This window comes from Ursus arctos, unplaced genomic scaffold (assembly GCF_023065955.2).
Source record: "Ursus arctos isolate Adak ecotype North America unplaced genomic scaffold, UrsArc2.0 scaffold_10, whole genome shotgun sequence".
In the NCBI taxonomy this organism is placed as follows: domain Eukaryota; kingdom Metazoa; phylum Chordata; class Mammalia; order Carnivora; family Ursidae; genus Ursus; species Ursus arctos.
In genome coordinates this window covers 63461121-63487005 of record NW_026622764.1, presented here as the reverse complement: position 1 = coordinate 63487005, position 25885 = coordinate 63461121, and the positions used below count along the sequence as shown (strand labels likewise).

Here is a 25885-nt window from a genome sequence, read left to right as displayed (position 1 = left end):
GTTGCGAATTCACAAGGTAGCAATGGGCGTTTTGATCAATGACATTCAGGCTACACCCTCGCAGATCTAGAAGACTGAGAATTTCATCCCTCAGAATTCTTCCCCACACGACACTTAGAAGAGACAAGTTTTATGAGACAAGCAGAAGATTGGTGAATATAAATGAACAACTGGCAGATATTCCTTCTTTCCTAATGAATTTTGTAATTTAGAGCATTTGAATGGATCCCTAGGGGAGAAATTCTTTCATGACTAACACTCTTTCTAGTAATTGCATCTATTTCTAATTCATAAAATTTGAATGTGTGTTAGCCTTCAAGAACTTGTCTTCTATTTAATAAAGATTAACCTTTTATTTTTTTTTAAGATTAACTTTTTAATTTATGAATCTAGTTTTGATTTTTAATATGCACTCTACATACAAATTATCCCTCAAAATAATTTTTAAAAACCATGTGGACAGATGCAGATTAAAAACTAAATTTCAAGCAGATAGTACACTAAAAATTATCATCTAAAGCAAAAAGACGCATAAACTCTGAATGACCAGCAAATCACACTGTACACATACCAGTATATATCAGTGAGATATATATATATACTCAGCTCATTATCAGGATTCTGTCAAACCTTTACAAAACTCCACACAAGATTTCCCTTTAAGTTCACCTGAGCAACTCACATTTAATGTCCTCTCATCCAAGTCAACCAATGTCCATTCCGTAGCTAAAGAAACACCCCCCTTCAATGTTAATTCTGAAATTATGTTTTCAATACAAAATGCGTAATATTCTAGAAATATGCCTCTTAAAGCCGTTCAGACGGAAATATTTCATCCCTTCGATATGTACTTAAAAATCTATAAAATTTAAATAAATCTCACTAATGAACATTACTGAGACATAAAGTATTATTTAGGCCAAAGAGAGGAAATTAGATTTTTCTCTATTGGTCAGAGTTTACATCTCAGTCATGCTTAAGGCAACAAGACATGATTACATGAAAAAATTGAAAACAGATGGCAAAAAAGGACCTTTATGTTAAGCAATTAATAACTGAAAAAATAGAAATCTGTGAGTAATCATTTAAGCCTCAGAGATAGGTATTTTACTTTACTCCTACTTTAATCCTGTCTCCCTCTATCCTGGGTCTGGTTTGAGGCCAACGGCTGTGTGTTCGTTGACCAAATGACCCACTCCCTCAACTTCAGCGACATGGATGTTTCGGATTCCCTCCCCCACCCCACCCCCATGCCACATAGATCCCCTCACTCCCTGGTTCTCTCCTGTAAAGTCAAGGTCATAGCACGACCCCTGCCTTACCTGTTTCCCATCCAGGGTGTACAGGCGTTTCACCACGCCCGAGTCCAGCTTGATGGCGTCAGTGATGTCAGTGAGGACCTGCTCAAAGGAGTGGGCGGTCTTCTTGTTCAGCAGGATCCTGACAGCTTTCCGTGGCTTCACCCCACTTCGGATGATGGTGACCAGCTTAGGCCGAATGAAATCCTTATTCTCCCGCACCTCGGAAGGGCTCCCTTTGGCAGTGGCCAGCGAGGACACCGCCCGGGAAGCCGAGGTGGTCTTGACGTTCACAGACCAGTTGGGGTTCACGTTCTTGGTGTACTCCAGCTTCTTAAAGGGCTCTATTGAGCCGCACACATAGCTCTCCCCTAAGGAAGACAGAAATATCCTTAAATTCACACGAAGGTAAATTCATTTCGTTTTTCCTAGTCTTTGATGTTTCCTTTGCTACTAGAAGTGAGAGTGAGTTGTGACTTTTTAAACATTGGAAGCATGAATAACATTTAATGAAAAGAAAGGGTTCTTTTTACTTCTAATCTGGCTCTGTCAACAGTAGATTGATATCCTAGAGGAGGGAAATCATCATTCCTCCCTTTCTTCATTTTCCGACTGCTTTTTCTGACAGAAATACTGATATTGAATAGACCTCAGGAATAAAATTGAATTAAAAAAATAATGTGTGCTTTGGGATTTGGGGGTATTTGTATTTGCAGAAAACTTCAAAATCAGAGGTACCTACATTTAGTAATAATGTAAGTAACATAATTTGAAAACTTACAGTGGATCGGGAAACAGCTTCTTAAAATAGCTAGGTAATTCATTGAGGGTGGCTGGATGGTAGCCATAGTTGTGCTGAGCACAGCACGAGATACAGAGAAGTTGAATCACTATGTTGTACTCCTGAAAGCAATGTAACAGTGTGTGTCAACTACACTTAAATTTAAAAATCTAACAACAACAACAACAACAAAAAGCTATGCAATTTATAACTCTGATGGGAGTCCGTGTTGAACATTTTGTAAAGTCAAGTAAAATTCCCAAAGCAAGCAAAGTTATTGTCACCAGCTAGACCCCAAGACCTGACCTTTGCTGCTCACCTGCTTGGACCCACCAACCCCTGTCCCACATTTTTCCTTGAGCTCTTCTTTCCAGCTTATCTCTTAATCAGGCAAAAGCCCCAAGGGGCATAGCACCCTCTGAAGGAAACCCAAACTACCCCTCGAGCAATAGTGAGGAACTGGGGCCACCCAAACCACCCAGACCATTGGAGTTTTAATCACTAAATCAGGGCCCTGCAGATGGGGGTGTGTAACTGGTGTGACCAACCTTTACCTCACTGCAATGCTAAAAATCGCAGCCGAGGTGGAGACTTAACATGCAAACGAAACAATGATGTCTAAGGCAGCATGGTCTGTCAACTGCGCCTGCGCGCCCAATTCCCCGCATTTCTTGCCCTTAGACGCTTAAACTGGGCTCCCTTCCTGACTGGGCTCCTTTGAAACTCTCCCTGGCTGTTGTTCGGGGAGTCAGTCTGACACCTTCAGCTGCAGCTGTTGCCCCAATAAAGCCGTGAATGTGCTTTTAGACACTGGGTCCATCCTCGTTGCTGGGTCCAAGGACTCCACGTTGCCTTTCCTCCCATCTCCACGGGCCAAGCACAGTGATCCACATACTACGAAGCCAACTCATATTTGTTTACAGATAAAAGGTTTTGAGAATGGTTAACGTATAAACTGTAGCTTCAGAAACTGACTCTAAAATAAATGTGATGAATAAGGATCTAACGAATAACATGGTGACTATGGTTATAACACTGTGGTATAACTGAAATTTGCTGAGAGAGTAGAACTTAAATGTCCTCACAAAAAAAAAGAAAAAAAGATAAATATATGAGGTAATGAATGTGTTAATTAACTTGATGGGGGGATCTTTCACAATGTATACATATATCAAATCGTCATGAGGTACGCTTTAAATATCTTACAATTTTGTCAATTACACCCCAATAAAGCTGGGGTAAAAAAAGAAAAGAAATTAATTAATTAATTAAATTAGATTTTATTAAAAATGACTCCTTAACAGAGAACCGTTTAATGAAAATACTCTATTAAGTAAATGTGGCTCACACAAAAAAGAAGTTAACACATGAACCAAGTGATGATAAATCATAAGATGAATGATCCCATATATATATTTCATAAAGTTAGGTCAACGCATTTTGAAGTTAAAGATTTTATAATGGCTTTTTTGTGTGTTAGTCTTTGTAACAGGGAATAGTTAAAATGCTAAAAAGCTTTCATAATTGCAGGTAAAGTGACCTAGGACTAATCCTACACAGCCCATTTACTTTTATCTAAATCCTTGTCCTATTTTTAAATTAATTGTGCAAGCATCCAAGGCCACAGTATCCACATAAAAATAATTGAACCGGGGTTTCAAAAATAGAAAAGTGCAGTTATACATGTTATCAAACATTTACTCTTTAAGTGCTTTTAGAATACACTCTACTGTGTGTTTATACATCACGTCCCACTAGAAGTTGTACAAATACTAAATGTAGCAAACCCCCTTTCCATTCCCCTAGTGGATTATTACTGGTCCTAACTGTGCTTTTCTTAAGATATATATAGATATCAGAAACATATGCATGGAGGGGTCACAAGGACAGTGGTGCTTCTGAAGGCTTTGCGGAGAGACTGTGTGAATGTTCTGGTGAGAAATGGAAGTCTGAGCTCTGGCCTCTCCAAGCATGCGACCTCGGGCAAGTCCCTTAGCCTTCTCAGTGGTAGTCTATCCGTCCATCATATGAAGCCTATCCCAGTGGCTACTCATCTCAACTGGTTTTTGTGAAGATCAAATTATATAACAGAGGTCAGAGTGATCTCAAATACAAAACTGCTACACAAGTAAAAAAAACCCCTCTAAGGCTGCATTACCCGGATTGGGCAGTAAGCCTGAAAGGAAAACTAAAAAACAAAATTACTAGAAATCAGTGAGCGGGTCGTCCATTTTAAGGTGTTAACTGTTTCTAACTAGTTACCAGTAGGCATCACTTTGGGTCCATCTCAATATGAGGGTGCCCCAAATGGTCCTCGACAAGGCACACACAGCCCAAAACAGTGCAGGCAAACCCGTCTGTCAGAATTCTGTGCTAATTGGAGATAGGCAATTGTCTGATTATTTTTAAGTTTATATCCTAAGCTAATAATTAAAATCAAAACAAAGTGAATGGTTTACACTCCAACAACAACAAAAAAGCTTTTTAACTTTAAAAAATACATAATTAGAAAAGCGATGAATTTTAAAGTACTCACATTAACAATGTGGAGTCGGTTTGTTAAAAAAGAAAATAAATACCTTTTTTTATATCTTCTTAAAGAATACTGACAAAATTTTAAGGCATGACAACTTTGAGAAGCTAATGCTGATTTGGTTCAAGCAACAACAATGGGAAGAAACTCTTGTTAAATCTGTTCTATCACTTTGTGACCCCTCTGCCTGGTTTACCAGATTCAAAGATTGCAAAGGAATCTTGGGGACAGGTGTGAGACTCCAATATAGAATGATGTTGGGCTACAAGGAAAGTGACAGCACTTTCGGGAGAGGACAGAGCTGGCCACCAAAGCCAAGAACACACACCACTCAGTGCTGCCACTTAGAATCCACTACACTCTTCAGGAATTCAGTAAGACCAGATGGTTTCCTTATGCTAAAAAGCTTCCATTAAATTGTGCAAATATACTTACATTAAAGACTTATTTGACCCCACATTTTGACAACTTTTAATCATGATTCTGAACTTCTTCCCACCACTAAGGATACTGTCTTGTCTTAATTCAATTTAAAGTTGATTTATTTTCTGACTTTGTTAGAAAATAACTTTTCAATTAATGTGCTAATACCATCGACAACTGTAAATTAGCAAACGTAATTGTTCTCAATGGAAAGAATACATAGTCTTAATTTGGTCAAATAGCTCTGGTTATCCAGTGTTTAATCTCTCCCTAAATGGGGCCAAGACTTACGAGGTATGTTATATTCTTGATTAGAGAATCATCTAATCTTGATTAGAGGTTGCATTCAAGGTCTGACAGAGGTATGGATATTAAAGTCCATTGAAAAATAAAAAAATAAAGTAATTCTTATAATTACTGTAATAAACTTCTTATACACACTAAACCATCCCAAAGTTTTATGGTGTAATTTATATTGCAACAATAAAATAAAAGTTAATTTAGCAAAACCAAAGTATATTTGAGCAAAACGGTCTGATGTTCTGATTTATAATAAAAAATATATACTTGGTTTTTCAAACTATTTCTGGCACTGAGCTGCTTAAACCCTTGGAATTTCCTAAGCGATTAGAGCAATGAAGACATCTTGATATGCATAACACCTCCCTTTCAACCACACCTTAGTTTACTAAATGAGGAGGCTGGGAAAGCACCTAAGAATGAGGGCTGGATGCCAGGGGAACCATCCGTGTGCTGAGCGGGTAGAAGCTTTCATTTCAGTCCACCTCCCTGACTTTGGAGAGGGAAGAGGCACTAGTAGTTAAATCCAGTGATTTAATCAATCGTGCCTATGTAATGAAGCACCCATAAAAAACCAAAAGGACAGTGTTCAGAGAGCTTCTGCTTGGTAAACATACGAAGATTCAATGAGAGTGGTGAGCTCAGAGAACATGGAAGCTCCAAGCCCTTTCCCCAGTCCTTGCCCGATGCATCTCTTCCATCTGGCTGTTCTCAAATTATATACTTTTATAATAAACTGCTAATCCAGTAAGTAAAATGTTCCCCCGAGTTCTGTGAGCCACTCTAGCAAATTAATTGAACCAAAGGAGGGGGTCATGAGAACCTCTTATCTATTGGCCAATCCATCAGAAGCACGGTGACAACCTGGATTTGATTGGTGGATGTATGGGGACAACCCACACACGGGTTAGAACAGGTGACCAGCATTTTAGGACCCCAAATTTGCTTTGAAAGTTTGGGATCACTTACTATAGGTGAAGCTTAACAAGGATGGCAAGATGGAAAGATCATAGACGGTTTAAAAGAAATGGTGTAACAGTCTATTTAGACGTAGAGCTGGAAATTACCAAACATAATGACTTGCTGGTTGGTTATCATGCTGCTGGTTTTGTTCCACTTTATTCAAGCCAAAAATCTTTGTGTTAAGACTGATCCTCAAGTTGAAATTTAATATTCTGGGTGTCCAAGACACCCCCAACAAATAGCAAGAGCTGCCGAAGCAGCATCTGTCCGAATTGCCGTGGCACTTACAAATGCCAAAAAACTAATATTTGCTTTTAAGCAAAGATAAAGATAAAGAAAATGACAGAAGAAAAAAAAGTAAGGAAATAAAGCATGATATTATGTTTGGATCTGACCAATGCCTACAAAAATAACAGAATATGGTAATTTCTTCCCTGAAAGATCTAAGTATTTTGGGGATTTTGGAGAAATGGATGATTTCTGTGTAAGCATATTAGATTATTTTTGAGATACTGAAGGCTCCATGTATTATTTTGTTTTCAAAAAAATCATACATGCATTTGTAAATTTATTATATTGCTGTTATTCGAAGTATGGAAATAAACGTTCTCTAACAAAGCTTATTACTTAAAAATCTGCAAAGTTAATTCTACTTGGCCATCAACTCCATTATGAAATTAAAGGATTTCCACTTAAAAGAAATTATCTAAGTCACTACTGAAAACTTCCAGAAATGGGTTACCAGCTTCCTCATTGACCAGGCCTATGATGAATGAGCTAGGAAGGTATCCCTCCACAAGATCCCATATGTGGAGATTCTAGAAGTTTGCTGTATTTCCCCTTACTGCTGGAGATTTTTCATTGGCTCAGGGTAGGACTTGTAAATGTCATATGTAACGTCACTTGACCTCAGTCTGAAAATGACGTAATCTCTGGTTGTTACCTCCTCTAGGACTTCTTTAAGTTTCAAATGTGGCATATTCAAAAGTATCTTAGGTGAGAGATACCTATAAAAATTTCATTTTTCCAGAGAAAAAAGTTTCTCATTAAAAACTCTAGCAATTAAAATTTACTAGTGTGAATTATAGTAAAAACTGGGAAAGACTCAAATATATATTGAGACCTCTGAAAATAAACTGAGTAAAACTACATAAAGATATAATTTACAGAACAAAATATAAAGTTGCCTTCTGGATATTATATTTTATGAGCTTACCTCAAGTACACACAACGACATTTCATAATCTATCTAAAAGGCACTGCTTTAAGAAGAGGATTTTGATAGTGCTATTAAAGGCAAGAGAAAAGATTCCCCAAAGGTACTTTGGGTCATTCTTCCATACAAATCTTTCATAATATAATAGTACATAAAAAGAAGCTTCCAGAAAATAAAATTTGAATGTGTACGTCAGGCCTGTGGAAAATGTCAAGTTCTCAAAATCAAAGCAACAGAAAAATAACATAAAGAAAAAAACTGAGAGATCCAAAATTTTAAATTTAAAAGTGACATAACTGAAAAGTAGAGAAACTAAAACGAAAAGGGGAAAACAGACTGAGGGTCTACACAGAACAATGGGTTACTACAATGGGCAAAGCTTATTATAATTTACAAAAACACAGAGTACCAAAATATATGACAAAGGATAAAGACAAAATACATAGAAAATCGAAAACACTACTAGGGCCATTATAAATTGATAAGAATCTTTTTTGAAAGCAACAGGGCCAACTGTATTTGGAACCATGAAAATGTATATTTTCATTGCTAAAAATTTCTCTTAAGGACATAACAGAATAACAAAACTGCAAAAAAATTAAAAAAAAATTTTAAATTAAAAAAATAAAATAAAATAAACAACAAAACTGCAACAAGCAGATACAGCATTAGCCATGAAAACTAAAAATTAACTACAAACTCCTGAATCTTCAATAAGAAGTACAAAATCTGAATTTGCCACTCTGGGAAGTAAAAAGACTCCTAAGTGAAGAGCTTGTCTTCAAAAGAGCTTAGAAACCAAGATGTGTACATGAAAAGATTTCACCACAAGGCAGTAAACGATAATTGCTAAATAAGCAGTCCAGGCAACCCTAACTCAGGAGAGAGGGAAATCACTTCCCACTTCCCACGGAGCAATCAATAAAGAAGAAATGGAATTCATGCTGGCCTTGGAAGTGAGGGTAAGATTTTCCACTAACAGAAAAGAAAGAGGACAGCATTTCAGATAAAAATAAAACAGTAATATTCCCTACTACACAGTACAGTAAAGGGATAGTCTGTGAGATATTAGTAAGTCTTTCTCAAAAAATAAAATAAAAAATGGTTCCATTGACAAACAAGTTAGAATAAGACAGTGGTAGGGCCCAAGGTCAAAGTTTTTGTGCATGATCAGACCCAGGTTTCAGAAGGCTCGCACCGGCTTCAGTGTAAAGGGAGGGCTGAAGGCGGAACATGTGAAGAGAGAAGGTGAGAAAGCTACTGTAACAGACCAGGAGAGGAGACGGAGAATTGAACTCTACACATCTGCACGGAGGGCAGAGAGGAGTGGGTGCAATGAGGAGAACTTAGCAGATAGAATCAGTTGACTAGATGGTAGAATTGGCAACTGTCTGGATGTGGGAACGAAGGGAATCTGAGTCAAAATGACGAAAATGAAATGATGACATCAGAACTTCCATTTTGCTTGACTTCCTATATACCACCATAGGTCGGATATGAAGGGAACCAGGTTTGGATTTGACAGTAGGGAAAGATACTAATTCAGTTGTGCACATAATAAATTTGAAGTTCCTAGGAGGCAGCTAGTTGGAGATTTCCAGCAAGCAGCTAGAAACATAAACCTGGAGTTTGGAGGGCGATGCACATGGCAGCTGCAGAGATGGAACTGTAGAAAACAGTCCAGGAGGCCACGCCCAGCTGGACAAGAAGTCCAGGGCAACACCAGTCTCTGAGGAGTGCCCAGAGATGGAGGAGCCACTGAAGGCAATGAAGAGAAATCAGGTGCCTGGAGCCATGGAAACCAAAAGGTGGTGAGTGTGTGATTGGAAGAGACGCAGACATGAGTATCCAATGCTCCAGGGACAGCATCGAGAAGGATTCCTAAGAGATCACTGGCCTGGCCACTAAAAGGTCACGTGTGGCCCTATAATGGCCACTTCCATTGGGTAGTGATGCTGGCTTGCTTTCATTCATTCATCCATTCTTCCATCCATTCATTCTCTTTCCTTTTTCTTCCCATAATATTTATTGAGTACTTACAACTACCATGCTAGGCGGAAAGGACTCCAATGGTTCCCTGCCTTTGGTATAAAATAAATAAGTATATTACAGTGTCATGATGCTAGTCGTGATGAAGGAGTTGAAGTATGCTTGGAAGCTGAGCCGACTATAGATAGCATATACAGATATTTCTTATCACAGAAGACCTCTGGGTTTGAGAAGTCGGAAAGACCAAGGCAAGAATTTTTTAGATTGTGGGAGATTTGTGTATCTGTAGGCTGAGGGATGAGGACAGGGACGCCATTGGCAGAAGAGGTTATGTGAGTGTCTGCCATGAGGCAGATCCTGTTCTAACCCATGCTGTTTAACCTGTAATCCTCAACACAACCCTATGAGCTAAGTATTAAGACACCACTTATCTTAGGGCACAATGAGGCACAGAGAGATAGGCAGCTGGCCCCAGGTCACATGGCTAGCAAAGGTGGAGCCAGGATTCAAATGCAGGTAGTCTGACTCCAGAGCCATAACTTAACATTGACATTACGCACCCTCAGGAGAGCATCCTTGCAGGAGAGAAGGGAAGCCTGGAGATGGGAGAGTACAAGCAAAGAGCGTAGCCAAGCTCACTGCTAAGTGTATCAATGGGTAATAGGAGACATGAACAGAATGGGAGAGGCAGGAGCAGGGTCACGGAGAGAAATCCATTAAAGACCGTGGACTGTATTCTACATCTAAGTGGAAAGCCATTATGAGGCAACGGGATGGCACAAAGTGGTTTGTCTCTGGCCAGGTTTATAGGCAGGAAAACTTGTTTAAAGACTTCTGTCTGGGACACATGTGTGTCCTAAAGGATCTGACCTAAGAGAGGTTCTGGAATGGAAAAGCAGGGACAAATACAGATCCCATAAAGAAGAGAAAAACGAATTCTAAGAGAGAGACTAAGAAACTAAGATACGTATTTTCAGCTTACGAACATTTTGCAATAGTGCAGGGAAGAGATGACAATACTTAAGTGGTAGGAATATGAGGAGTTATTATATAATTTTTTAAAATGTTTTTGTATCTTTCAAATTTTCAACAATGCTCACTGTTTAAGAATGTAACTCCCCTGCAGTAAAAAATAGTAATGTTGCTAAAACACTGATGAGAACTTGAAAACTATAATACCGATGGTGGAGAGGACAAGTTGAAGAAATGTCTTAAGCAGGACCAGCAGAATTTGACAGCTTGGATTTGACAGGTGAAGAGAAAGAGAAGTCAAGGGGAATGTTAGGTTAGATGGTGACACCATTTAACCAGATCCGGAATATGAGAAGAGGAATGAATTCTGGGTGGTGGAAAAGAATGAGGTCACATTTATGCAGGTTGAGTTTGAAAGGACTGAGGAGTAGAGTATCAGTTAAGTATATCCAGGTGGTAGGAGTAAAGAACAAAGGTTTTATTATTATTTGGAAGAAATGGACCTTAAAAGAGTGGTTAAGGTAATAAGAGTTGATGACCTCACAGTAGATCCAAAGACAGGAAAGGTAGAGGATATCTATGTTTAAGGGTGAGACAAGTAAAGAGGGAGATCAAAATTCACCATTCAAACACCACCGCAACAATTGCTGTAGGCAAACCCCCCAGTAAATGCCAAAATTCATGGGCAAAATTTGAGGAGAAACAAGATATTCACATAGCCTCAAAGTTTCTCCCCCAAATATATATTCTTTGTAAAGGGGGAAAATAGTAACTTTAGAGTGAAGGTAACTGGTAGACAACACCTTCACCAGCTGATCGTGGCTAATCTCACCAGTAATAAGACACAGCAACATCCTGAACCCCGAAATGATGCACCAAAAGGAACACAGCATCATTTCTGTGGAATTCTTGCCACAAATACCTAACTTCCATCTCATCAGCAGCTACGTCCAAATTGAAGGACATTCTATGACTGATCAGCACCTTTCAAAATGGTCAAGTCATTAGAGACAAGGAAAGACTGAAGAACTGTCCCAGCTTGGCAGAGATGAAGAAGACATAACAACTGAATACAACAGGTGATTCTGGAACCCAAAATAAAAGGCCAGTAGGGGAAAAATTGGTGAAAGCTGAAAAAAGCCTATAGTTTACTAGCATTGTTCCAAAGGTAACTTTTATTTTTGATCATTGTGTCATGGTTGTGTATGAGGTCCCACTGTGGGAAGGGCATATGAGACTCCTTATCTTTACGACACTTCTAATAAGCCCACATTCGTTTCAAAATACAAACTTTTAAAAATGAGGATGTAGCCTAGAAAAAGGTTAAATTGAACCCCTAGCTCACACACTGTACTAATATGACATCCATTAGAATACTTTCTTAAATGAAAACATAAAAATACTAGAAGAAATTGAGGGAAACAACTTTTTAATCTCAGAGTAAAATCCAAGAAGCATGAAAATCATGCCATAAATTAAAAGGCTGACACATTTAATTTTTTCAATTTTTTTTCAATCTGTGTGGCAAAAAACATAACAAACAACATCGCTAGATAAAGGACAATCCAGGAAAAAAAACTTTGAATTAATATCCCAAAGGGCTAATATCTCTAAAAGAAAAAATCCTACAAGTCAGTAAAAAAAAAAAAGACCCCAACCTGGTAGGAAAATGGTCAAAAGCTATGAAGAAACAACACATAGAAAAAGAAACACAACTGCATTTTTAATCATTATGAAAATTAAAAGTATAAGTGGATACATGCTTTGCTTTTCCTAATAGGTTGGCAAGTAGGAAAACATCAGATAAGACATTGTCTTGGTGAGGGTGTAGGAAAACAGCCCGTCTCATATGTTACCGATGTGAGCATAAACCACTACCACGTCTATGAAGATCTGCAACAGCTCTTAAGAGTCTAATGCTTGTACCTCTCTATCCAGCAATATGACTTCTAGGAATTTGTCCTACAAAGATTCTCCTACATGGGTAGAAAACTTAAATCCAAGGATATTCACAGCAAGATTGTGTCTGATAACAAAGGATTGGTCACAACCTACCAATAAAAGCCCATCAGTAAAAGACTGGTTAAATAAAGCAGGGTACATTGATATAAAGAAATACTATGAAGTCAGTAAAAAGGACACAGTAGTTCCAGCTGTATGATACGGTGTATTGTTAGGCGCACAAAGCAAGGTGCAGAACTGTAAGCACACTGAGTCACCTTCTGGGCTAATGATATGTATACCCTTAACACGCGCAGGTGTCTCTGAGATGATACTCAAAACACAAACAAAACAACAACACAAGAAAACTAGTAAACTATTTGCTGGAGGGGAATTTTAGAGAGAGCACACTTTAGAGCCATTCCAGAATTCATTTAAAACTTTTACTACAACAGGGAGAGGCACAGAAGAAGCCAGTGAATTACAGAAAGAAATCGATGACACCACATCAAGGGGAAGAAAGATGGCCAGGAGAACTGGGTGACCGGAAGGAGTGGTTAGAGATCCCCTAACTGTGCAGTGAAGTGTGGGCTTGTTCCTGAGAGGTTAGCTCCGATGGGGACTTGGGAACAGCCCCAACACTCCAGCTCCGGAGTCAGTGTCCATGGTGAAGTGGGGCGTCAAGGCGCGTGAGAGCTAAGAAAGAAGGGGACTCCTTTCTAATACATACAGAACTGATGTACAAATTAACTTATTTATATCCAGGAGAAAACACACCTGAGTAGCATTTATGTTCATGCTTACAGGAAATGCCCTGGCCCTCTTATACCTACAGTCACACAAGATGTTAAAAGAATGCCTATTTAAGACAGCAAATAGAGTAATGGTTGCCAGGGGCTGGGGGTGGGGACGAAAAGGTGGAGCACAGAGGATTTTTAGGGCAGTAAAACTATTCTGGATGATACTACAATGGTGCACGCATGTCATCACACTGTTGTCAAAACCCACAGAACACACAACACCAAGAGTGAGCCCTAACGTAAACTCTGGACTTCCGGTGCTAATGATGTGTCAGTGTCGATGCCTCAGTTATAAGAAATGCACCGCTCTGATGACAATGGGAGAGGCTGGTCGTGTGTTGAGGGAAGGGGTAGATGGGAAATCTCTGTACCTTCTGCTCAATTTTGCTGTGAACCTAAAACTACACTTAAAATTTTAAGCCTATGTAAACGTGGGGGGGATGGATGGTTCACCCCCAACACATACGTCACCGATGCTTGAGCGTCTGGTAAAGACAAAAATCAATCTTTCTCCTAAGAGTTTAAAGGTTTTAAATGTTATTTCTTTATTTACCTTCACATTTACACACCTCCGGTGGAACATAAATAGTGCAAAATTGGGGAAAAAGAGGCAATATTGGGAAAATGAGGCCAAGTCTCAAGGTGAACCACTTGCAGAAATAGGACTGCAATTCCACTTTCCTTATTAATTATCTTGACTTTTTTAATGTATTAAGGCCATTTTGAAAGCAAACAATTAAAACTGCTATCCGTTGTCTGCTCTTACGTATGTGTGTGCATGTGTGTGTGGGTATACATACATGCATAAAGAGACACACCTTATTCATACACACACACACACAGACACACACACTCACTCATACATTTATGCTTGAGGCAAAGAGCCAGCTCTGTCAATGCGCTTAAACCAAATTTAGGCATAATAATCTGTGGATAATAATAATAAAACGGTGCAAGTGACCATGAGACTGTTATAAATAAAGAAACTCACATATGTCATTGCAATTCAGAATTTTGAGTCTGAGGTAAGTGAGAAAGAACAAACTTAAAAAAAAAAAAAACAATTACAAGTCAAATACACTTGTCACTGCATCCACTAAAAGGATTTAATTTAAAACTCAAACATCAGCATATTGGAAGGGGAAATGAGAAGCTAATAACATGCATTGACGTTTACATAAAATTAGTATGTAAAGTGAGAGATATGAACCTAATGATGGATATGAAGCAACCGTTTGCATTTTAACAGACTAAGCAAAAATGTAATTGACAAAGAGGCCAATCTAAATGGATTTCCAGCTACTTCAACACTAAGTGCAGCTGCATGCTGTCAGAATTATAGACGAGAAAAAAATCTGTCTAAACTGGATTTCTTTAAAAAAACACAGCCAATATGAGAACTTACACACTGTACTGAAGTTATCATTCAATCAGAAAAAAGTATTTTTTTTCCAAAAAAGTCATTTTTTTAACATCAGAATAGTCAATATGCAGTTGCTTCATATTGTTTGGAGAGAAAAGTATTTGGAGGTAAACGGAGCCGTAGCTGTCACTCCTGGAATTAAGTCAAGGTTAAAAACATTTATTTTCAAGAATAATTAATACACTAAAATTTCCTTTAAAGCCACTAAGAATACCCCCACTTGGTATCTTACGAGTGGCAGTTATGAGCTCAAGCTCTGGCACCAGCCTTCCTGGGTTCAAATCCTAACTCTACCATTTCTTGCTGTGTGACTTTGAGCAGGTCATTTAACCACACTGTGCCTCGCTTTTCTCGTCGTAGTGTAAGGATGGTCACAGTAGGGAGCTCCTAGGATCGCTGTGTGAATGAAATGTATTCATATATGCAAGACACATGCTCATGACTGTGAGCTGTCCTTACAATCCTCAGGACAGCAGTCTCTTAGAGCCGGCATTATTTGGTGTTAAAAAACCGATAAAGAAGACGGTGACAAGCATGCCATGGTGTTGCTGATCCTTGTATGTAAAGAACCGTTGTTTCCCACCCCTCACACCCTCTCCTGGGTGGACAGGAACCGTGGGAATATCTCTGGCCACTTCTCAGGGAAGGTACGTTCTGGGTGGGCAACTGATTGAAGTACACTGCCCGCCCCATAGATGCTGCGCGAGTGACTCTAGAAAGAGCGAGAAGCCAAGCCCGGCCGGCTCACAATGTGCTCGGGGATCTTGGCATATTTTGTCTCTACCACCATCAGTCCTCAAAGGGATGGTCTGGTGACCGATTATGCACCTGACTTTGCATTTCATCTTTATCCAGGTCCCTTAGAATAGCCCACCAAATGTTTTATTTATCCCTGTATTTTCCAAGGTCAGGAAAAGGGCAGAGCACAAAAATCAAAGCCGATGCAGAGAGATTTCATATTCATTCTTCCCCTTTAATTTACTGAAAGTGCCAACATCTGAATAGAAGGAAAAAGGCCAAGTCTACAGGCATCTTGGCAGGGTGACGAGTCATTGAAAAGAGATGTGAATTCCCACATAATAAATACACCAGAGCCAGGCTCTCCACACCCTCTCAAGTCCCGTCATACTGCGACCGGACTGGCATCCCCGCCAAGGGATAAAGAGAAGGAAAATGGGAGAAAGACACAAGACTCCCTCAGCCTTGAATCACGTACAAACTCCGGTTCCACAGGAGGACAAGAGGGCTGGCTTGTGTGTGGTCAGGGCCGAGGAACCCCAAACTCCACGGGACCCTGAAAGGGATGCTTCCTGCTACCTGCACGCGAGAGAAAGGACATGACGCGCATGGCCTTCCCCCAGGATCCAGGAAGACACCGGCCCGGGCAAATATATCCGGAGTAAATAGGAACTCAGGGTGAAGTCAAGCACTTCCCAAACTTGAAACTTCCTTTCCCATGCTCCTCTGTGCTGAGTGCTATTTCATCGTGACCCGAACACCTCAGACGTAGGAACTCCCGCTCTCCAAAGACGACCGGCCAACCTCATTTGCACCTTGGCATGAATTTAACCCATTATCTCTCTCCATGTCATTTGACTTTGCTTATGATTTCTAAGGTGATTAGCGGCTTTCTGTGCTGCTCAAACGGGGTTGGTACTGAAGCGAGTCTACCTACTCTCCTGGCCCAAGACTCCGGGTCTCACCCGAGGACTCACACAGGCCTCCTTCCACATGAAATGTCTAAAACAGATAATGACCGTGAACGTAAATTCGACTCTGAAAAACAACGCACTGAACTGAATAGATTAATGCCTTTTTATCTTCGAATACCACAGAAAGACAATAATCCTTTAAACTTAAAAGGAAGCACCATATTGGAAAGAAATGCCAGAAAACCTAATTTCTAGTCCAGTATCAACATGACCTCACCATGTAACCACAAACATGTCACTCGAAGTTTCTGGGCCTCAGTCTCTGGTGATAGAATTAATGGGTTTGATACCTATATAAGGTTCCTTTCCACTCAAAAATTTCACAATCCATTAGTTATTTTCAGTTCAAGTAATTTCAGACGTCATGACAGCAAAAGTTCATTTGCATCTAGAAATGAATATGAACACCGTGATTAAAGACATAAAAAGGGACTTTAAAAATGTAACAAGAGAATCACAAAAGGAACAGAGAATGCTGGAGAATTAAGACACTTTTTCCTTCAGTCCATTATTACAAAATGCCTGACCTAATACCATTAGTGGGTTTTTTTTTCTTTTTACACTGCAGTACAGCAGAGTGCACTCTTAAATGTGTAAACAACAGGGATCACAGCCTTGGGTTGGCTGCTACCTCTTACTAGAGCAATCAAGTGCAGGTGCCTAGAACAATGTGGACACATGAGAACACATCCTCTAGGGTTACTTGGGAGTGAGCTCACCTTCCACCAGTTGGTCCAGGCTGGAAATCTTCTTGAGCCCATCAATGGTGTAGATTGTTCTCACTCCCTGGGGCAAATTCACGTTATCCGACAGAGTTCGGGTCAAATCAGCCAGCAGGGCCTCAAAAGATCGGAAGCGGTCTGGGGAGATGGCATACACAATCCCTTTGAAGTATCTATCTCCATTTCGATAGAAACGAACTTTCTTGGCCTTCTTCTCAGAGCTGAGGGTCTGCAGCGTGCGGGTTCGGTAGAAGCTGCAGTGGGCGCTGTGCGTGGGGCTGGGCAGCCCGTTCACCCGCGACCCTCTGCTGTACCTCTGGGCCTTATCCCGCTCGTCGAAGTGTTCCAGCTCCATGTCTCTGCCGAAGGACATGATGGGGTTAAAGTGGAACCTAGGAGGCACAGAAGAAGAAGAAGAAAAAAAACAGAGACACATACTGATGTTATTTTAAGATCATGGTTTGAAAGGCTTAGCTCAAGAGCAGCTGGTGGAAATAGTGCTGTAATTGATGATATATTTAATATGAGTTATCAAGTTGGAAGAGAAGGAAGACCAGGAAGAAGTAGAAGAGGCAGCCCCTGTGGAAAGAGCTTATCAATCAACTCCAGTTTAGTGAGAATCAGCTCCTAGGTAGTGACCACCTACCCCTTTCAGGCTTTGGACAGCTCTTATTGCCAAGTCACAACAAACCTTTCAAAGTAGTGTTATCCCTATTTACAGATGAAGAAAACGAGGCACGGAAAAATGTCTCCTAAATTTCTCCAAGTCATACAATTGAGAAATGCTCGAACCAAGACCTCCCACCAAGGTTTGCTTGACTCCAAAGCCCAGACCTCCCTACAGCGAGCTCACTCTGGGGGCAGACAGAAGGTAAGCCATCTTATTACCATCAGGCTGATGAGACCAAGCGGTGGTGGGCCAGGAAACAAAAGGAGGGGGTCAGCATTTAACAGATTATAAACAGTTCACGAAGTTTTGTGCTCCCCCGGCCAGATGGAGAGCAAACTGAATCAATCCCCAGGTTCTACCAACTTAAGATTTTTCCAACATATTCACATATTCGATAGCAGCTTTTTTTAAAGTGATTTCACCATAACTCATTTGCTTACACTTCGTGCTTCGGATAAGTTGGGTTAAAAAAAGCAGAAAAAGGTTGCGGAGGAAGAGGAAAAAGAACAGAAGGGATGAAAGTTACTTTGGGGAGGGCTCTGCCTTTCCTTCCACTCTATTTTCGTGGTTGAGGGAATTGAGGCTAAGAGATGTTGATCAAGTACATTTCCCAAGGTTGATACAGGATCACGTTGGGATCAACGTCTTTAAAGCCTTGCGTCCTCAACTACACATAGGAATGCTAATCATACCTACCTCATAACTAATATTAAGTACGAATACATGAAGCACTTGGGAGAGTGTCTAGCATGTGATAAGTATTAATGTTTTTTATTAATGAAATCTGCTTTTCTGTGCTTAACTCAGTCACAGAAAGAACTAGTAGGAATAGAATCTCCCCCTTCTGGTGAGGAAAGCTCCTTGGGAGTCTGCCTGATTTTCATCTCATGACCTTCTGAAAGATATGCTTGCACTCCCATGGTCCCCATTTTTCTTTCTATGGAGCTCTGTCATCAGCAAGCTGCCTGTGGGATCAATTCATCCTTGCTAAGGGGTTAGGTGATCAAGGCTTGTGATGTTGACCCTTGCAGGGGATCTGGATTTTAACAGGTCAATCTAGAAAGCATTCAAAGGAAAGAAGTTTTGATGACAAACTTCCAGGCATGTTGGAATACAATATAAGGGAAATGGAAAATCTGGGGCAAGAATCTTGTAAGTGCTCTCCAAATCCCACCATAGATAATGCTGCCTAGCCTCCCTTTCCTTGACCCTCGGTAGACTAACCTCTGATCCCTTCAGAGTGGCTCAAAATTCATGTTTAAAAACACTGCTAGAGACTGTGTAGTCCTGAAATGAAGTGGAAAAAGCTAGTGTTCAGTGTGTTTATTGAATGTCTATGATGTGCTTGACACTATTATTCAGCAATCAATTGTATAAAATGCTAAAACTTCCCTTCTAAACCTCACAACAATCCAAAGACATTGGTAATATTATTAGGACGGAAGGCGAGTACGGGATAGAGCCAGGGTCCCAGAGTCATAATTGAGGGAGGTGGGATTTGAACCTAGCTTTACTCTGATGGACTCTGAAGCTGGCGCTCCCTCCTTTCTGCCCCATGCACTGTCTTAGAGGCCAGACCCCCTGAGACCCTCTCTAGACCCCTTCACCCATAAAAATAGGGGTTTTTAAAGCCTTCATTCTTACCGAGGCCTGTGAGGTTGGGGAGGCCACGTAACTGAGGAAGGCTTCCTCCACAGACAGAGGGGGCGGTGGCCACCAGGCCGCTAAAGTCTTCACCATTCAATTGCTGGGGGGGGGGTAGAGTGTGACTCAAACCTGGACTATTAGTTCAGTGTATTTTTTTCCTCCAAACATGAAAACTACCTCATGTCTCTTAATAACTCATGATAGCCTAAATTTGTATTTTCCAGAAAAAGCGATACCATACATAGATAGATATGAACCAGTTTCATTGACTGTGAAGTTGGATAACTTCAAAACAGTGATCCAGTTCTTCAGGCAGCTATTAACTGAGTAACAGAACCAATATTTTCCCCATGGTATCATTGCTCCCACTTCTTTTTATCTCCTCTTAAAATGAGCTCTTTTGTCTTTCAAAAGGGGTGTTTGGTCCTTCGGGGGAGGAGTAGTCATACCACCTCACTAAGCTCTTCAAACCTCGCTATTATAAAGGCGAGGGTGGCTTTTGAAGCTTCTGTTTTATTTTTAAAGGCAGTAATCAATCTTCCAACCCTAGGGGTTTCCTCCCAAATCTGTATGAACCAAGAGAAAACAAGCAGGACCATAGCAAAGGACGGCACAACTGTGTCACCAGAGAGCGCCGATGTGGTCTGAAGGGGCTTATATGGATTCACAATTTGCAAAAGCCAAACAATTTAGCAACTGTTGGAATTCCCTAGAGGAATCAGGCCTTTGAACCAAGAGTTCTACACCACATGAAAAAAAAAAAAGTCAATTTTAAAATAGACAAAAGTTGATTTTGTTTTATTTGTGTATGTCCTCACACTTGATCATATGTTCAACCAGGACAAGCACATCTCTGCCCTCCCTTCACTGAGCCTGCCCAAAAGTAAGAAATGATGTTGGTGACCAAGAAAAAACACACTCAAAGTGGAATCATTTTCAAGACTACAGCTACCACTAAATGAATGTCAAAAACCACACTACACACCCTAATGTTCCCATAATCATGTGCGACGTCAAACTAGGTGTTCCTTCTCTTGCCTTGGTTGGCTCAGCTCTTCAGTTGGCTTTGTCATATATTTGAACCATAAGCTCCTGGAGAAGATTCACTGGGCTTCCACAGGTTCTTGCTTTTCTGCACAAGAAACCGCTAAAGCACAGAGACACACGTTCATGGACCATCAGTGGCTAGGGGCCTGGGTACACACATGTGATGGTACCAAGAAGGTAACCACACGGCCGGAGCCACAGAGATCACAGACACTTGGGAGGGGAAGAAGGAGGCCTGGCTCTTATCAGAGATTTTCCTATAAACACTGCCATGCCAAGAAATCAGCATCCTCAATTGTCTTCTGTGGGATTTCTCACCATTTTGAGGAACCTCTGTGTTCATCCTTCTCTAGATAAGGATATGAGTTCCTGTTTCAGACATTTCTACACACACACACACACACACACACACACACACACACCAAGAAATAATTTGGCATAAAGATTACCACATTGAAACAGATGCTGGACTTGGAAGTCCCAAGGGATATTTTGCCAGTGGGATTAGGTTGCAGGTGGATGGGCAGGCGTGGAATAAGAGGCGCGCGCGCACACACACACACATACACACACCTTCCAAGGGCATGTACCACCTTGGACACGGATATCACAGGATGTGTGCCAATCTTTTATAATGTGCCTACACATAACCCCTCTTAAAATCCCTTCTGACCGCCTTCATGTGACATTTTATACTTAAAAGACTGTCCTACTTTCCTTTCCAGTGGAAAGGCGATATATTTAGGAACATTCATAAAGCGTATTCACGGAACACCCTGCAGTGTGGCCGCTAAACGCATGTGCACCATAATCTGGACACACACTCACAGGTGCGGAGAGAGGGAGCCGGTTTGAATGAAACCTTTCATTTGCTCCATCTCTTACAAGCATTGCCTTTCCAAATCCAGCAGCGATTCCGCGCAAACCTGGGTTTCAAAAGCAGTCTCTTTTGTGGGGCAATGCAGGGCTGTGCATGCGCTCCCACTAGGAGGAAAATGCCATTTCCTCTCCGCATGCTTTTAGCACTGCAGGTACTAATTTGTACATGAGGCAGCCTCGCTGTCCCTGAAGGAACTTGAGACCCTGCAAATGTACTTGCAACACCCACACCGCAGCCACCCACCACGCACAGATCGCCCCATCTTCAAGCACACCACCCTCCCGGGCACACGGGAAAGCACACACACAATAAGAGGCCTGGCCCGGCCACTCCTTGTAGGCGCAGACTTGGTCCTCGCTCCGCGGCCAGTTCTGACAATGACAAACACCTCGCCCAGCTCCTCCGCCCTGGCTCTCCATCTCCACTAACAACGTGGCGAAAAGCCTGGCGGGGAGGGTGGGGGGCGCGCGCCCTACTCCCCGTTTTAAGCCCGGTGGCACCAGACAAAAGAGGCAGGTGCCAGCAGCCCCGGAGCCTCCCGTACACACCGCCCCCGGCCGAGGCCAGTCTGGCCGCGGCAGGGCAGCGCCTTTCGAGGAACGGCGGGCGGGGTGGCGGCGGCGGCGGGCCGACGGGGGCGCCCACCGGCCCTCCACGCCCCGGGCTTCTTCGGCGCCCCGCGGCTGCGGGAGGAGCGGGCGCTACAAGCCCCCGGCGGGGGCCCCCGGCCGGCCCTGCCCGCAGCTCCCTTCCCCAGCCAAGGCAAACCACGCACCGGTCCGCGGAGAGACGCCGCCGGGGGTCTTTGTGGCCGCGCTCGGGGCCGCCTCCTGGTGCTGTCCTCACCGGGCTGGGCGCGGCCGGGGCTGCGGGGCTGCGGGGCGGCGGCGGGGCTGGGGCTGGGCGGCAGCAGCTGCGGGAGCGCGGGCGTCTCGGCTGCGGCCGCTAGTGCAGGGAAGTGCCTCTGCCGGCTCTCATTGAAATGCGGCGCTTTGCACAGCCTCACTCCAGCCTCTCTCCAGAGGAGGGCGGCGGCGGCGGGCGCGCTCCCTTTTCTTGTGGCTCACTCTCTCACACGCCCTCCCCGCTCCCTCCTTCTCCGCCTCCGCGTGCGCGCTCCGGCGCCCCCGCCCTTCTTGGCAGGGCGCACCCACCACGGCTGCGCCCGGGGTCCTCCTCCTCCCTGCGCCCTCTCCGACCGCAGCGACCTCCATGCAGCTGGCCTGCACAAACCCCCAAGCCTCCCCATTCCTCAGGACTGGATGTCCGGAGATAGGGCAAGATCGGGTGGGGGCCTGGGGACAGGGGAAGAGAACGCGGACGGGGCCAGGTCTGAGCCAGGAAAAGTGCGAGATGGGGGAGGGGGGTGAGAGGTGGCGCAACGGCGAGTCCTCCTCCTTCAGGGGAGACGAGGGAAACAGTTACTTCCTCCTCCCCTTGCACAACCCCCCCACCCCACACCCACCCACCCACCCACACACACTTTATGTGACTTCATGATTTAACACTTTTGCCAGGATTATGGAAGTCAGCGTAACGCACTCTCATCACTCTTGTCCAAGACGCATCCATGTAGTTCCTCCAGGGAGGACCAACCCCGGACCCTCCCAATCTACACACTCCAGTGTCACCCTCAGTCCCCTTATTGGGAAGGACCAGCTCTTTTCATAGACCCCACCAGTCATCTCCATTTGACCCCAGGACTTGAGTCACCCTTAAAATAGTGACCTCTGCTTAAAGCCGAATATGTTACAATAGGCGCTTGATAACTTAAAGGCCAGGTTTCACTACTGGAGATCTTATGGTTGCCAAGGCTGGCGGTCAGCGCTGGAAAGCCCCGTGAGCTCATCACAAGCCTTCCCTCCTGGGGCAGGAATGTTCTCAGAACCCAGGCTGTTACCACCAGTCTTTGCACAAAAGCCCAGGGACTGAGAGCAGGTCACTGACTTCCATTAAAACTTAGCCTGGTTCACTGGGCAGCCTAAATTTTGGTCCAGTTAATCTCCTTCAGTCACGTGGCTTGGGACATGTATTTGTCCCCATATGCATACTGATACAAAGACACATACGTATTTTTCCTCTCTTCCTGACCTCGAACCTTTTAGTGGAAAATCAAAATTTTATTTTTCTCTTGCCCACTGAACCCAGTTACATATTTTACTACTCATTATTAATAAGAGCTAATCTGAAATACTTTTGAGGATTATGTAAATACTATATAATCACCATTTGTTATAAAATGCCACTCAAATGGGATGCATGTTGCATATTCAACAAGTTGCTGCAATATTTATTTTTGAACTATTTAATAACCCAGGGATGAGAGTACGGGTACTCATCAGATTGACTAAATGCAAAGTACTGAGCCCACTCCTTCAAATTCTAATAGAAATGGTGGCCAAGGGGTAAGCCCAGAGAAAAGTAAGGAGCCAAGTGTATTTTCTTGAGAACAGAAATCAGAACTTCTATCTTTCAAGTGATAAATGCCAAGTAATTTCTGCCAGATGCTAAACCAAGAAATAAATTCCATCTCCTGACCCCTATGGATATTCTATCAGGGTCATTTCTTAAGCACTTTAAGTAATTCAACCATATCTTACCTCCTTCCTAGCTGACATACGTAGGACATGGTATGGTATGGTATGATTTGGTAAACACATAATGTGTTTAAAAAAACAAAAAACAAACAAAAAAACCACCTTTGAGTTTGACTCTCTCAGATTGCTCTCACTAGATGTAGTGGGACATCATTAACTCTTTCAGGGAACCAGGGGCACTGAGAATAGATGGGCACACTAAGTAGTCCCCACTGGCTCCGCACTGTGGTCACATCACTTCGTCAGATCAGCAGGCTGGTGCTAAGTGGCACCCAGTGACCGGGTGGAAGTAATTATGAAAGTCCATAAGCTAATGCTGTTTAAGCCCTGTGCCCCATTGCTGCTCCAGGTTGCCACAGCTCTGCACCCCGTAAGACTGATAGCGGTGTGGCCCCAGCTCTGTCAGTGACTCCTGTTAGCTGAGTACTTGCTTTTTGCTGTGCTGGGGCATCTATATATTTTCTTTATTTCACACTCATAACAACCATTCAAGGTAGGCATCATTATCCTTACCTTTACAGATGAAGGAATTTAGGCATGGGCAAGTTACATCATTTGCAAATAGTCAGGCAGCTAATAATAAATGTCAAGCCCAACTCCATTTTTAAAATCCCTATGTTTTAAAATTCAAGTCAGTTTTCCAATTGCTGTGGCCATATGCTTGGAAAGCAATACCAAATTCTAGCCTGAAGTGTACTCTCTTTTGGAAAATGCAGTCTTTTAATCAATGAATTTAATATTTCATAACAGAGAGAACAACTCTTTGCTGTTGTGAATACTGTTTCCTTTAGTGATAGGTATCATCAAATATATCTTTTCTGAGCTAAACTTTTCATGAGAATATCTGCAGGTCACCCTCTGACACAGGTTGGTGGACAATCTTAGTTACCCGTGTTTGCTTCCCTCCCCCCCCCAAAAGTAAGTTTTCAGGTACAAACCAAGGAAGAGAAAGAGAACTAAAGAAAAATAATTTTTAGTTGACCATGTAGCTCTTTTCAGGTACCTTTTACTGGCTTCTTCATAGAAAATAACCTCCATCACGTAGATTCAAAGAGAATAATAGAAAATGGAATATAAGCAGGAAGAGATGGACTTTCTGTTTTTCTCTATAGAAGGGGAATTTACTCTGTCTCATTCATAATCTCTCTGCAGTCCTCCTCTGGGGCCAAGGGCTTGAAGTGCTCTTGGGTTGGGGTACCCAAGCATATTTATCAACCACCACAATTGTGAGAAACAGCTTTATAGAATAGGGTCATCATATACTTTTCCTTGTATTTCGTCCTGTGTATGATAAAGGCGCTTTATGGCATTTCCCACATCTTTTCTTAATTCCCCCTAATTACAGAACACTTACTTCTTCTGCCTTCTACTGGAAAGCACTTACTCCTACTGATGAGGGACCGTGACAGCAACCTGTCCAATTTTTACCCCATGCATGAATTCCCTCTATAACAGGTGGTCTTTCAGCCTCCTCTCTGTTGCTTCTAATGGTGGCCCATGTGACAAAAATAAGGACAAATAAGATTATCCTCTAAGAACTATGGACTCTGAGAAACAAACTGAGGGCTTCAGAGGGGAGGGGGGTGGGGGAATGGGATAGGCTGGTGATGGGTAGTAAGGAGGGCACGTATTGCATGGTGCACTGGGTGTTATACGCAACTAATGAATCATCGAACTTTACATCAAAAACCAGGGATGTACTGTATGGTGAATAACATAATATAATAAAAATATTATTATAAAAAAAAGATTATCCTCTAAGAGTTAGGCTAGATCAGGGAATTCTAGACACAATGGACAAGATCTCTATAAATAATTATTTAACTGGCCATGTATCTCTAGGTTGGCACTCCAAATATGCCGAGGGGCCAAACTACACCAGGTTCTGGACAAGCACGAAGGAGGAAAGGACTCTCCCCCCTAGAGATGCCCTCCCTAAGCCAACAGAGAGCTTCCCAAAGCTCAGTTTGC

At 42.2% G+C, this 25885-nt stretch overlaps 1 protein-coding gene across 3 annotated transcripts in view; it reads right to left on the bottom strand.

The window, feature by feature from the left end:
• Positions 1 to 22408, bottom strand: part of DCLK1 (doublecortin like kinase 1) — a 331152-nt gene extending 308744 nt beyond the window's left edge. For 2 of the 3 annotated variants that reach the window (XM_026493126.4, XM_026493127.4), the window contains exons 1-3: positions 22093 to 22408; positions 17071 to 17465; positions 1323 to 1669 (exon numbers count right to left, since the gene is read on the bottom strand). In XM_026493126.4, the coding sequence (XP_026348911.1) occupies positions 1323 to 1669; positions 17071 to 17446 (723 nt within the window). In that variant the 5' untranslated portion in view covers positions 17447 to 17465; positions 22093 to 22408. The remainder of the gene's footprint in view (positions 1 to 1322; positions 1670 to 17070; positions 17466 to 22092) is intronic. The other variant, XM_026493132.4, reaches the window with a different exon arrangement.
• Positions 22409 to 25885: the final 3477 nt, after the last annotated feature.